Source organism: Hibiscus syriacus, unplaced genomic scaffold (assembly GCF_006381635.1).
Source record: "Hibiscus syriacus cultivar Baekdansim isolate YM2019G1 unplaced genomic scaffold, ASM638163v2 tig00110556_pilon, whole genome shotgun sequence".
NCBI lineage: Eukaryota > Viridiplantae > Streptophyta > Magnoliopsida > Malvales > Malvaceae > Hibiscus > Hibiscus syriacus.
In genome coordinates, this window is record NW_024062779.1 from 524,784 (window position 1) to 540,293 (window position 15,510).

At 35.5% G+C, this 15,510-nt stretch overlaps 1 protein-coding gene and 1 pseudogene across 1 annotated transcript; one reads left to right on the top strand and one right to left on the bottom strand.

The window, feature by feature from the left end:
- Positions 1-2,123: 2,123 nt before the first annotated feature.
- LOC120131685 lies at positions 2,124-4,836 on the top strand (annotated as a pseudogene).
- A 3,679-nt stretch (positions 4,837-8,515) lies between these two features.
- LOC120131788 (secreted RxLR effector protein 161-like) lies at positions 8,516-9,007 on the bottom strand. The gene has a single exon (XM_039148699.1). The coding sequence runs from the start codon at positions 9,005-9,007 to the stop codon at positions 8,516-8,518; it is 492 nt and encodes a 163-aa protein (XP_039004630.1).
- Between the last annotated feature and the right edge of the window lie 6,503 nt (positions 9,008-15,510).

Consider the following 15,510-nt stretch of genomic DNA (forward strand, 5'->3'; position numbering starts at 1 on the left):
CTCTCATTCTTTAGGTACTAATCTTTTCTTATGGCTTTCGATTAAAATGTACTTAAAATAAATTTTTTTTTAAATATCATTTTCTTAACATTAAATAAAAAAAATTTATGAAGGGTAAATTATAAATTTATCCTTAATCTATTTTAGATTTAAAAAAAGGTCCACAATTAAAATTTTATATGAAGTTCAGATGTTAAAATAAAATTAAACTCTTTCATTAAACTCATTTATCTTTTAAATTTTGTAAAAAAATCTATAAATTTTATAAAGAAAATATATAAATTAAAAATAATAAAATTATATATTTTTATGATCTTTTATACAAATATTTTTATTTGAATATTTAGAATTCAACTTGTTTTAAAAAATAAATATATAATAAGGACAATTTGATAAAATATACATTCTAATAATTTTTTATCCATTTAACCAAACCCTATAATATTGCATTATTGCTAAATAAATCAAACAAAAAATGCAACATTTCTAATATTGTATTAAATAATATTAAATTTGATAATCCTATTCCAGATAAATCTACCTTCTATAAATCAAACGCACAGAGGTGTACACATTGCAGCTATTAGTTTGACAGTCATCGGAGGAAGTTCTTAGCTCTTTCATGGTTTCAACTTCTTTTTATACCCAATCTCAATGCAACTACGTACAAACAACATATACCATCATATACCAAATTACCACTTTCAAAAAGATTTTAACTGTTTTTTAGCGCCACAATTAACGGAATTTGGATTGGTTGTTTGACATGGAATCTTATTTCCATATACACAAATGATAACGATGTGATCAAGAGATAAGACTAAAAAAATTTAAACTTTTTAAGACATCTTAAGATTTAAACATGAAAAAAAAGTAAATTGCATGCTTACTCACATAATTTTACTATTTTTTATATTTCACTCATTATACTTTTAATTTTTTTAATTTACTCACTAAACTTTATACATTGAATTTTTTTATCACAGTATTAATTTTTTATCAACTATGTGATGATGCAACATTTTTATTATTTTTTTTAAAAAAATTATTACTATTTTTTTATTATCTCGTACCTATTTTACCCATCATCTTCCCCACTCTCACTGTCATCATCTTCACCACTTAATATCTCTTCAGTCTCCATCATCTTCTCTTTTTTCTTTTAATACTTGCATCCTCCATTGCTTTCCTCATGCCGTCACAAAGGATCAAACTCCCTCATTCCGCTTTCATCCCCATCATTGACGTTTCTGCTTTTATCGTCGCTACTTTCATCATCTTCTTCTATTTCTGATGCAAGTAGAAAGGTGGGTCTGTCAACGATAAAATCTTTCGATAGTCGAGATAGTCCTGAAAAAAAAAACAGATATGGATCAAGAAGAGCATTTGCAGCAATTGTTTTTTTTTCATCCTGTTATAAAATCTCAAGCCTCCTCAAAATCCTCATTTTCAAATCCTCATTAATCAAAACATTATAAATAAAAAAAGGCCTCCCATCGATAATTTCTTCATGGTTTCAAAAGCAAAAGTATTTGCAAAGCACATTGATAACAGAACGAATTCCATATGAGGTTTTAGGAGTAAAAGAAAAAAGAAAACGAAGCAGAGAAAAATGATGGGAGGAAGCTAAAGAGAAACGGTGTTGGAGTTTGGATTTGAAAAAATGAAAGGTTTTGGATCAAGGGTATCTTACTTTTTAATTATTTTCTTTTTTTAATTATTTTATTTTTATTTGTATTTCAATGATTAAAAAATGTTTATTTAATTCACGTCTAACGCAATTAAAAAATTAAGGTAAAGCGAGTAAAAAAAGTTTAATATATAAACTTTAGTAAGTAAATTAAAAAATTGAAAATATGATGAGTAAAATAGGAAAGTAAGTAAAGTTTAATGAGTAACCGTGTAATTTACCCAAACAAATTATCATAGTTGTCGGACTTGATACCCTTTTACAAGGGCGTTGAATTCTCAAAAGCCAAGCGTGTATTCGGTAATAAGAGGGAAAACTGAGGTGGTCACCACAGCAACAGCAACTATAAGAACTTGTCGTTTGCTTCCAATTCCCTCCCTCTTCTCTGTCTACTCTCTACTAACAAACCTTGTCTCTTATTCTAAGTTGTCCATTTCACCAACTAACACCGCACCATCTTCTTCTTACGACCAACTTTCCCACGTCCTTTATTCTCCGTTGTTGGCTCAATCTCAAGGGAAAAAGTGTATCCTTTTTTGTTCCAAGTTACATAAACCTCTTTCACTGGCTTCCAGTTTTCCACTTCAGTTTATCTGAACAATGCGAGCCTGCTGTGATCTTGAAGTGGATGTCAACGGTGAAGAAGGCTTCCTAGTAGACAAGGTAATACATAATCTCTATGTTTACAGTCGAACCCTTTATTTTCATTGCGGGGATTGAATGATATTTACTTCTGTAGTTTGTTCACATCAACTTCCAAGTTTTTTGTCGGCAGAGAAAATAGAAAATATCGATTCCTTTCGGCATGCTTAACTCGTTCCCATTTCAGCTTCTATGATTGATTGCGTTCACTCGAAGTCAATAACGCAATCAATCATGTTGCTGCTTTGTGCACTCTCTTCCACGCGTCTTTATTTCTTCTGGTTTTTGATAAGTTATTAATTTCACCATGGATTTTGGTCCCTCTTCTAGATTACAGATGAAACAGGACCACTCTTTAATTAATTGTTGATGGCAACTTCTTATCACAATTTCCAGGCACTTTTGGGTTCATTTATAGCTTTTGTTTTAGTTAGTTACCGCTTGGCATTTTTGGGTTAAAAGTGAACTTAAATGTCACAAAATGTTTCTCCTGTTCTTTACATACCATCCTATTGTGTGCTATTAATTCCCCTTGAACTTGTTTCTTAATGCAGAAAACACTTGCATCTTTCTCTAAAAGATTCGCCAAATTGTTTGGTCATTTTATGGATAATACAGGGAACCTGAAAATTGTGTTTCATGACTTTCCTGGGGGAGCTGAGGGATTCGAGCTCATAGCAAGGTTTTGCTATAACAATGGGAGAGCTGAGGTAACTCCTGCGAATATAGTCTTACTAAATTGTGCAGCACAATATATGGAGATGGATAGTGATGGCCCCAGGCCTAGCTTGTTCAACCAAACCAAAAAGTCTCTAGATGGCATCAGCTTTTGGTCCTGGTCTGAGCTCCTTGTAGCTTTGAAAGAGTGCCAAGATTTTCTTTCTCCATCGAAACCTTCGCTAATACTCAATAAAGTCCTGGATTGTGCTATAGGAAGGCTTGCCTCTCCTATTGTTGCAAGCCCATACACATCTTCTTCAGAGAATTCAAGTTTCCAGTGTTCATCTGATTCAAGAAGCAGCTATAGTATCAGAAACAATTCCTATCATGTATCTTGGTGGTTTGAGGATCTTCTGTTTTTGAATATTGATTTGATTGATAAGGTAATAAAAAAGATGATATCCCAACATTTTGATCATGCCACAATAATCAAGTTCCTCTTCTGTTATCAAAGATCGAGATTTCTTACTGCCACCCCTACTGAGAAGTGCAGAATCATGGAGGTCATAATTAATTTGATTTCTTTGCTTGATAGGAGCTTCCTTTCTTGCAAGCTCTTATTCGACATCTATCGAGTGGCTTCGAGATTGAAAATGAGCAAACATTACAAATCCATTTTGGAAAATCTTATTGGTCTACAACTGGATCAAGCAACCATAGATTTTTTGCTTGTCCCATCACCACAAAAGAAACTTTACATGTATGATGTGAATCTGGTACTGAGGCTGACAAATGCATTTCAGAATGAACTAAGTCATTGCCGATCCCCAGTTCGATTTCGAAAAGTTGCAAGCTTACTCGATTCTTACCTTGTGGAAGTTTCAGCAGATTACTACTTGAACCCTTCAAAATTCGCAGCATTAGTCCTCCTGCTACCAGCTTCTGCAAGAGAATCCCATGATAGGCTTTTTCAAGCCATAGACATTTATCTACAGGTATTGCTATCAACTTATAAATGTTTACCTTTCTTATAAATGCAATTAATTGCTTTGCACAAAATTTATAGCAAAGCTGATTCTCTATTTTTTTTTTACAATTTAAGTAATGATGTTGACATAGTATATTCCTTAAAAGTTTGCAGGCCCTTCCCTGGGGCTCAATCAATTCGGTCTTGTAAAATTTAAGATAATTCATTTCATATACAAAATGATTAGGGCAAAACTGATATTGTAGCTGGTTAAGCGTACATGCTAATTCTAATTTGATTGCTCATACCTGAATGAGATCACTTATTAGTTAGTATTGGGATCAATGCTAATCCAATATCTCAAGTTTGCTGACTGATGAAATTTCTGAACAGGTTCATGGAGGAATATGTGAAGCACAGAAAATGAGAATTTGCAGTGCACTTGACTATGCAAATCTCTCGACGGATGCATTGAGACACTTGGCTCGGAACTCGAAATTTCCGTCAAGAATAGCTATACAAGGTTTCCTTAATCACAGTCGAAGCTAGAAAACTTACTTGATATCGACACATTTAGCAGATCCATCTCTACCGAGGAAAGTATCAAAGAGAGAGAGAACAACGATCAAATCGTTGTGGATGCAAAACGAGTCGGCATTCGGGGGAAGGCCGAGCAACTTGATGAACAGCTGCAAGGAATGCAATGCAGAGCAACAGAACTGGAGAATATCTGTGGAATAATGCATGCTCAAATAGGAAATATTCCGAGAACAAGATTATCCAGCCTAGGTAATAATGCTAGATTCTTACCAAAACTCTGCTCTTGAAACATACCCTTGACTCCATAGTCTTTTATAGTTTAGCCCTGCATTGTTTTTGAAAAAATATATTTGTACATTCTGTGCCAATTAATGTAAATATAGATTACTTTTCTTACAAATGTTGTAAAAGAGTGACCCGTGGATTGCAAATATTGTCACTTTTTATGACTCAATTAGATTTGTATTTGATGATTTTCTGTTAGTTTCATTTCCAGATTAAGTTTTTCCATTCTGTTTCATATGAGTGAAATACAGAAGCCAAAAAGAAAGTTCTAAGTTTTGCTAGGTTTTACCAACTGACTACTAACAACAGTTTGTTGAATGTCAACAAAATGTAGTTATCAAAGCAGTCATTATTGAACATCTCTAAATCTCCTCCTCACATCACTTTTTATCATATTCATATTTCTGCAAGAAAACCAACTGCAGTAGATAAAAAATAAAAATCGCTTTTGTAGTAATTCAAAACGGTATTGTTTTGGTATAAATTTAATTTTTGTAGCGAGTCAAAATGACATCATTTTGGTATGTTATCACACCGCCTGCAATGTCAAATCACTATTAATCAATAGTGTGTCCAAAACAAGAGTAATTCAAAAATTCAATAATTAGAATAAAAATTTTAAATTTTAATGATCAAAATGAGAGAGAAAAGAAAGTTGAGTGAAAATTTGTAATTTAACCTAAGAGAAATAATGGATGTTTCCAAAGGAATATCCGTATTAAGAGCCACTCCCTGCCAAGGCAGCCTGCGAACAATGCGGCGAAGTGCACGCGTGGTTACGGGGCTCACAACAGTAATGCTAATTTAGGCGCCCCATGGCCATGATGTTTGCAAATACATCACATTTTTTAAGTATTTTAACCAACACCCCAACACTAAAGTGAAAATAACTCGGGTCAGCCGAGTTGGTTTTGCAAAGCTATGACGTATAATAGATATCTCAATATCTACACGTATTTCTTCATTAATCTCTCAAAAGAAAAGGAACAAAAGCACTGGCGGACGCAAAGCATTCTCGGGGTGGGTTCTTGAAACCCGAATTTCTTAATATTACATGTTCGTTTTACCATGGATATTAAATCTAAAAATTTCGTAAAATTTTAATTATGTCTACGTCATAAGAAAAAATTTAATAATTAATATGTGTGTACACCTTCAAAAATATTTTAACCAACACCCCACTACTAAAGTGAAAATAACTCGGGTCAGCCGAGTTGGTTTTGTAACCTATGACATATAATAGATATCTCAATTTCTACACGTTTTTCTTCACTAATCTTTCAAAAGAAGAGGAACTAAAGTGGAAAACGTCTGCAACGTGGTCTTGTAAGCTCAAGTTTCAATGACATGGTCGTGTCTTTACCCGCAGAATGAGAATTAAAAAAAATGAAATAATGCTCTACCAAAAAATAATGAAGTAATGATTAACGATGAACGAGGACATCGAAGTAGAACAAAATGCATGACACTTCCAATGTAATGTTTTCTTTGGAAAGTGCCCCCAATTTAATGAACCATGGTTTGTGTGATCCATAAATGCAAGGGTTGGTTGAACCAGCATCCTCGAAAGGGGCAGTGCCATTACTCTCTTAGATAGAATCGCCAACAACTTCGATATTAGGTGGTTTCTTTTTTACCGATTTGTGGGAAGCAAAGATCATTAATGAATGCCAAGTCAAGAACAATGACTTCTATCGAGGCGTTAAATTTCTTATATTTATTTATACATCATAGTCAAAGCCCGAAGTGTATTTAATTTTTGCATGTAAACCCACATACTCATGTAACATATGTAACATGAGGGCTAGGTGAACATCTGCTGGCCACTAGGCCATTTAGTGATTTTGGCGGCGACATTGTGTATGAAATGCGGGCTTGATTGGGCTCGTGGTTAACCTTGAACATGCCAAGGGTTTAATAGGCTTATGATCATTTCAATAATTCGTACTAGTGTCGACTGGGTTCGGTGAGCCCGGATCAATATGTTTTTGTGTTTAAAATTTTTTAACTTCGGTTCTTATCAATGGTGTAAGATAATGAAATGATTAAAATATGTTTGGTAAACATTAGTGGTGAGTACAGTTGTAAGAATGACTAAGGGATAATGTTTAATATTAAATTAAACATAATTTATCTTAGACTCATATTTCCAAATTTTAATTATCTTGATCTCAAATATTTTCTCTCCGACTTTTTGAATTTCAACTCTTCCTAGTATATTTAAAACCAACGATTACCTGCAAAATTAATTTTGGGTATCAAACGCTTATGTTCATACTCCACCATATCAAACGTACACAGTTCAAGAAAACCCCAAGTAGAAATGTGAAAAATGCATAATAGTCTCCCTAAGTGAAATTATTTAATGAAGATAAACCCCCAATAAACAAAACCAAATCACTCCATTATTTAGGTATAATTATTTGACCAAATCTTGCATCATTCAGCACTTCAACAAATCTGTTTGTTTTCATAGGCAAAAGCACATAAAAAACAAGGAGAGCAATTAACCAACACTAGTTTACACGCGTTTTCTTATTAAAAACATGTATATTGCAAGGGATAATCAATATGGCTTAGGCAAACCGAACTTAATTTAATAGTTTGTATGTGGACTAGTTGATTATTGTGTTGTTAATAATATATTATTTGACTTTTGTTGATGAAACCAAATTAAAAGGACATCGGGATTTTGGGTTTCTGTATACTTGTTAAAGATCTGGTAGGATATTATGTGTATTAGGTTAATGTGGGAGACGTTTAATATAAGCTTGTTTTGTGGGTGATTTGGAATGTTGTGGTTGGAGGAAAGCTGTATTGACCCCTTAAAAAGGATAAGCAGTTTATGTCAGGTGCTATTTGACCTAAGCTGGAAATAATACATGTTGCATCTCACGCACTACTCTAATATTGTTTCCCGATCTTAATTGTCTCTAATCTCAGCATACCACAAAAAGAATAAGGTAAATATTGAAGCAGGAGGTAAAGTAGCAGAAAAGAATTAAAAATAGAAAATCAAGAGTAATAGACGGCGATAACAGCAACAAAGATGAGGGTAAAGTGAATGAATCATCAGATCTCATATAGGTAACTAAGCCAATAACCACAGCCTCATTATGCATTAAAGCTGTACACAACTAAGAAACAGATGCATTCTAGAAACAATCTGAGAAAATAAAACGGGAAAAACATAAAAATTTTGGTCAACAATATATTCAATCCAGACCCTTACTCCTCTTCATTAATATAGCCCACTTCCTTCTTTGGATCAACACTGATAGTTTACCCCACCAATAAAGGAACGGGCTTAACCACCTTTAACTGAACCAACAACTTGAATCACCTCAACCAACTGTTAACATTCATCCCGCTTCTTGAACCTTTAACCTAAAAAAAATAGAGCACACCAACTTCTAAGCACACAAAAAACAAAGGAGAAACTTGAAAAAAAAAACAACTTTAACCACTAGGATTGTTGCTACAACACCACATTCAAAGCATTTCTCAAAGTTTGGAAACGAGTAGTAGACAGTGGTTTAATGAAACGTCTGCCACCTGAAACTGAGTTGGAACGTAGTTAACCTCTAATCGTTGATCCATTACTTTTTTCCAAACAAAGTGAACGTCCAGATCTACATGTTTGACTTTAGCATATAGAACTGGGTTGGCTGACATTGCCACAGTACTAGTATTGTCACACCAAATGAGAGGTAATTGAGATGTCTTTACACTCATATCCTCAAGAACTCCTTAACCCAAAGTATCTTTGAGGTAGCATCGACCAGACTATGGTATTCATCCTCCGCAGTCAACCAAGAGACATCAAGTTGTTTCTTTGAACTCCAAGTAACCAAGTGCTTGTCAAGAAAAACACAGTGGCTTGACACTGATCGACGATCATCAGGAACACTTCCCCAGTCAGCATCTATAAAGCCACAAAGATTAGCAATATCAGACTGTGTTCTTATCCACAAACCATAATCCAAAGTACCCTTTAAGTAGTGAAATATCCTTTTAACAGTTGACCAGTGAGCTTGACATGGTTGTTGCGTGTACTGGGAAACCTTATGCACAACAAAAGCAATGCCAGTGCGAGTATGACACACATACAACAAGGATCCAATAGCACTTCGATACTCCTGTGAATCCATATGATCACCACCAGTGCAACTCAACTTTGGTGCCACAAACATTGGTGTATCAACATGCCTAGCTTGCTCCATGCCATACTTATTAGAAGTTCTTCAATGTATTTTTTTTTTACTTAAAAACATCTCATTCTTTCCATGTGTAGCTTCAATGCCAAGAAAATAACTCACCAAACCCAAATACTTTAAAGAAAAGTTGGCATTTAATTCAACAATTATACATTTAATATGTTCTTCGGAAGAACCTGTCACAAGTATATCATCCACATAAACGATAACATAAGTAATCAAGGTTAATGACTTAAAAATAAACAAAGTATTATTTGACCTAGAAGATATAAACCCCATTGAAAAAATATGATCACAAACCCTTGTAAACCAGTTTCGTGGTGTCTGTCTGAGCCCATAGAGAGCTTTGTGTAACCTACACACCAACTGCTCTCCCTTAGACCCTATCTGCTCATACCCATCTAGATGCCTCATATATACTTCCTCAGCCAGATCCCCTTTAAGGAAGGTGTTGTTGACATCCATCTAATGCACCTGCTAACCACATGAAACAACAATTGACAAAAAAAAATTAAGAGTGAAAATTTTCACTACTGGACTGAAAGTCTCCACAAAATCACATCCGGGTACTTGAGAGTACCCTTTCTCAACCAAACATGATTTATAGTAGCTGACTGACCCATCGACATTATATTTAACTTGAAATAACCACTTACACCTGATAGTCTTTCTAACAGGAGGAAGAGGAACTAAACTCCAAGTGTGTTTGTCAATGAGAGCATTATACTATACTTTAATTGCCTCACGCCACAGAGAATGTTGAAGAGTATCCTGCACATGAGAGAAAACACTAACACGAACAATATTATAAACTTTGGGTTTGAAGATACCCAACTCACTTCGTGTAACCATGTGATACTAATTATAGGGAGCGACTGGCTGAACTTGAACACCTCAACATCAGTCAGATTATTATGATCACTCGTGGAATCATGTTGAAGAGGACTAGCTACAAGGCCATCAATAGACAAATTATGATCAACATCGGACTCCCTTGAAATAGAAGCCTGTAAAGTAGACTCTGTTTGTGCCACTGCAGTGGATTCTATAGAGCTAAGCACAACACCAAGTTCAACACCGTCCACTGGACTATTGCAAGCTTCTCGAGGAAAAGGGTCAATCAGATATCCTTGAGAGTTAGAGTCAACCTTGTAACACCCTAGACTAGTATGACACACAGTAGACATATTAGGATGCTACACAGAACCACCAGAGTGGCTGACCAAATTTTCTTACTTTCTTTGACTTCAAAGTAATCATTTTAATAAAATAAAATATAATAATATAATAAAAATTTACACTGAGGAGTTAAAAAATAAACATATTTACATTTCAAAATAATATAGACATACTTTAAATTGAATATAAAACTCAACTGGAAAACAATTTTTACAAATATACATGACATTCGAAACGTTGAGATGTACTATGATCTGCTCTGGTCTGGACCTCGGTCACTCTAAATCTTCTCGGATGCTCCCCCTAATCTACGTAAGGAAACAAATTCCAAACGTTGAGCTAACTAGCTTAGTGTCACACTAACATCTAAATCATACTAATTGTATAACACTGAAAGGCTCAAGCTATCAAGTCTACTGCTTTTCGTTAGTGAGTATACTTGCGTACTCACTCTCTACTCTATGGTAGACATCATGGTGCGGCTGAGGGTTCTGCATCTCGGAGCTCACACACCCCTCTAGTCTACAGAGAATGTGGCCCTCAGAATATTTGTTCGGGCACCATACTCTCGACTAACCCACCCCTTGTGAGTGTCAGGCCTTGGCCTTAGTTAGTCAGCTTAAAGTGCGTCACGCACTCCTTAAGGATATATCCGGACTGAAACTATACTTTCGAATCCACTAGATTTTCTAAAGAAACTCGGTTGTCCTAATCATTTCCCGAACATGTAAACAAGGCTAGTCTTATTTGATCCTATTTTATCTCAGTTCTATGTTAGATTAATCATTATTATTGTTCTCACTTGTGATCTTATTCGAGAGTAATTATACGCTTTTTGGAAAAACCTCATCTCATATTAACTCCCCTGATATTAAAACCATCAAAACCTGACTGTTGGTACCGATACTCCTTCTCAGGTATCGATATTCAAGGCAAAACTTTACTAAGGACAAAATGATAATATCTATACTCTCATTCCAGTATCGATACTTACATGCTATAGTATTGGTACTGACTAGGGTACCGATATAAAAAATGGCATTCTGGAATTTGAAAAGTAATCTTGGTATCAATACAACCCTTTTGAATATCGACGCCAACCTTGTAGTATCGATACTCTTATGGGGATTATCGATACAACCCTTTAGATTTAAACCCATTTTTGCTCTGCTGAAGAACAATATTAGTACTGACTCATACAATACAGATACCCATTTTTGCCCTATTAGAGGTTTCCCATTTATTATTAAATCCTATTTGCTTTTTAGGGGTCATAAATAAGGCTTTGAAGCATACTAAAACATCTTTATAAAAAATATACCATGAAAACTTGCTATACATGTTTCAAACTCAATTTCTAGTTATAACACATTTCTAATTATCTAACTCTAGTATAAGGAAGATGTGAATGTGTTATATAATCCCACTTGCTGCTAAAGCCTTCCAACACAACTAGGAGATATTTTTTCTTTACCTCTTGCGTTTGAGCTTTCCCCAATTTCTTTAGCTAATTAAAGGTAAGAAAAGGGGTTTACTAACTTATCTAAAGCTTAAAACAAAGTTAAGAACACTCTAATTAACTCAAACTTGCTAGAACAAGCTTAAATCTCTTAAAAACCCATTTTCTAAAACCTTATCCAAAACTTAAGATTTGGGGCTTGAAAAGAAGCTTAAGGGTTAGAAGTTAAGATTCTTACCTTAGTTGACTAAATCTAGGCTTGGAACTTGGAAAAACTTCTACCTTTCTGCTTGTTATTGGGGAGGAAAAAGAAGAGAAAGAGAATAGTGTTTTTAGGTGGCTTGGTTCACGTGAAATCCCTTATTTAAAAGGGGATTCTATCCATTAAAACAAAAAATAGGTAAATACACTTTTGGTCCCTCACCTTTAAAACCCAACTAAAAACCACCAACTTAGCTTTAACTCTTGGGCCTACTTTAGGCTCAATGCTATTAAGAAATGATCTAAACTGGCTTGGGAGATCTAATGGGCTCGACTTATGGATTTCGGGTTTACCCAAACTACTGACCTGGATTTAGGGTATTACAACTCTCCCATCCTAATAGGAAATTTTGTCATAGAATTTTCGATAAGGCATCTACATCTTTTCTAACCCACTAGGACACCTAATTCTAAGGGCTGAAGACTGGCTCAACTAAGGTGATACTGAATAGAAAATAGGGTAAGATTACCTGAGATCACATCATTTGCATCATCCTCCACCTCCTGAGCTCTGATCGCAAACTAAACTGTACCCCTACAGGCCTGACCAGAAGAACTCTTTCCCCTCTAAAATCCTCCGCCCCTCTAAACAATTAAAGCTTACTGTTGGTTTAAAGTTGTGGCTACATTTGAGCTTCTAGGAAATCTCGGAGAAAATGTTTCAAATATCTACAACGGTAATACCCTGAGTCCCAAACCGAAAAACTCCTAAATCTCTCATACCACAGATAGAGCAAGTAGGTTGAGAATGCGTTCTCGACGATCCTCCAACACTAACTACTGGTGTGGTAAACAGTGGTCACCTGTGATGATTGATCCTACTCCACCCCCACTAGAACTCTATACTAATTTGCTAGACTGACCTACTGGGGTTTTCCCATGCTCATGAGATTCTCTCGCCCTCTTGGAATGTGAGAATGGTTCTTCTGACTCACTCACTCCTCTACCCTACCAGAGGTGGCACCTTCTTCCATGACTTTTCTTCTAAAACTCTCTCTACTGCCTTCGCCTGACGAACTAACTCGACAAAGACTCGCAGTGGATTGGCAGCTAACTGAGTCAAGGAGTCTACTTGAGACTCTATTTGAACTTTCTACAGCGATGATACTATGATGAAACCAACTCTGGGGCATACCTACTCAACCGAATGAACTCTACCTCATACTCGAATATTGATATGTCCCCCTACATCAACTAAGCTAATTGATCCCTCATTGCATCCATATGAGCCTCTCTGACATACTTATGACAGAACTCCTCTAAGAACCAGGCCCAGGTGGGTCGCTCGAGTTCTAACAATATATCCACAGTCTCCAACCAGTCTATCGCATCAAAATTTAGAAGGGAGATTATGCACTCTAGCATTCCCTTGGGAGTGAGATACAACTGACGAAGAGTCCTAAGGGTTTCTCTTAACCTTTGGTCGGCTACGACTGGAACATCGTCTCCTGACCCAAAGAAATCGGTGGTTCGGGACCTCCAAAACCTCTCTACTAGGTTTTCTAAGGTATTATAATAGGATGATCTAACTGGGTTGGCTAAACAAGTGGGGGTACAGGTGTCTTAGGAAGGGTTGTAGCTATACGTTCCAAGGTAGAAGTAGGATTTCTAAAAAATTTGCCTTATCTACCCCTGCGCCCTCGGGCTCTTCAACCTCTATGTATGGGACAAACTCATCTCCCAAATCACTGGCTAAGGAAGTTCTACTCTCATCTCTACCCTCTCTACTACGATTTATCATCTCATCCATATCTAAGGTTTTAGATTAAGAGAAAAATGAAGGATTACTACTACTATTACAGATACAAGAGTACGACATAACTCTTTAGGCATGTATACTCATAAAATCTCTACTGAAACTAACACGCGGGTCCTAAAAACACCTAAACCTTTGTTTTGATACCCCTAAATATATCCTAGACGAGTACGACATATTGTCGACCAATTAGGATGCTACACGGAACCACCGAAGTGGCTGACCAAATTTTCTTACTTTCTTTGACTTTAAAGTAATCATTTTAATAAAATAAAATATAATAATATAATAAAACTTTACACGGAGAAGTTCCAAAATAAACATATTTACATTTCAAAATAATATAGACACACTTTAAACTGAATCTACGACTTAACTAGACAAAAAATGTTTACAAATATACATGCCCTTCAAAACGCTAAGACGTACTCTGATCTACTTTGGTATGGACTTTTGTCACTCTAAAGCTCCTCGCTACTCCATCTAATCTGCGTAAGGAAAAAAATTCCAAACGCTGAGGTAACTAGCTCAGTTCCACACTAGCATCTAAATCATACTAATTATATAACACTGAAAGGCTCAAGCTATCAAGTCTACTCATTTTCTTTAGTGGGTATACTTGTATACTCACTCTATACTCTATGGTAGACATCATGGTGCGGCTGAGGGTTTTGCATCTCGGAGCTTACACGCCCTTCTAGTCTACTGAGAATGTGGCTCTCATAATCTCTGCATCGGACACCACACTCTCGACTAACCCACCCTTTGCGAGTGTCAGAACTTGGCCTTATTTAGTCAGCTTAAAGTGTCTCGCGCACTCTCTAAGGATATATCCAAACTAAAACTATACTTTAAACTCCACTAGTTTTTCTAGAGGAACTCAGATGTCCTGATTGTTTTCGAGTAGACAAACAGCTAGTCTTATTTAATGCTACTCTATCTCATTTCTACGTTGGATTAATCATTATTATTATTCTCACTTGTGATCTTATTCGGGAGTAATTATAAGCTTTTGGGAAAAAACCTCATCTTATCTTAACTCTCATGATACTAAAACCATCAAAACATGATTGCTGGTATCGATACTAAATCTAGAGTATCGATACTCATTCCCGCGTATCAATACTCAATGCAAAACTTTACTAAGGACAGAATGGTAATATTCATACGCCCATACCAATATCAATACTTTCATGCTATAGTATCGGTACTGACTAGGGTACTGATACCAAAATGATATTCTAGAATTTAAAAAGTAATCTCGGTATCGATACCACCCCTGAGTATCAATACCAACCCTGTAGTATCGATACTCTTATGTGGAGTATCGATACTGCTATTTAGATTTAAACGCGTTCTTGCTCTGCTGAAGAAAAATATCGGTACTGACACATACAATACCGATACCCTACTCAAAATTGCCTTTCAAACTCTCTAAAATTTTAACTTAGAGGTTTCCCATTGATTATTAAGTCTTATTTTCTCTTTAGGGGTCATAAATAAGGCTTTGAAACATATTGAAACATCTTTATAAAGAATCTACCATGAAAACTTGCTATACATGCTTCAAACTCATTTTCTAGCTATAATACATTTCTAATGATCTACAACTGGTATAAGGAAATTGTGAATGTGTTATTTGATCCCACTTGGTGCTAAAGCCTCTCCAACTCAACTAGGAGGCATTTTCTCTTTACCTCTTGCCTTTGAGTTTTCCCCCACTTCCTTAGCTAATCAAAGGTAAGACAAGAGGTTTACTAACTTATCTAAAGTTTAAAACAAGGTTAAGAACACTCTAATTAACTTAACCTTGCCAGAACAAGCTTAAATCTCTTAATCTATTAAAAACCCATT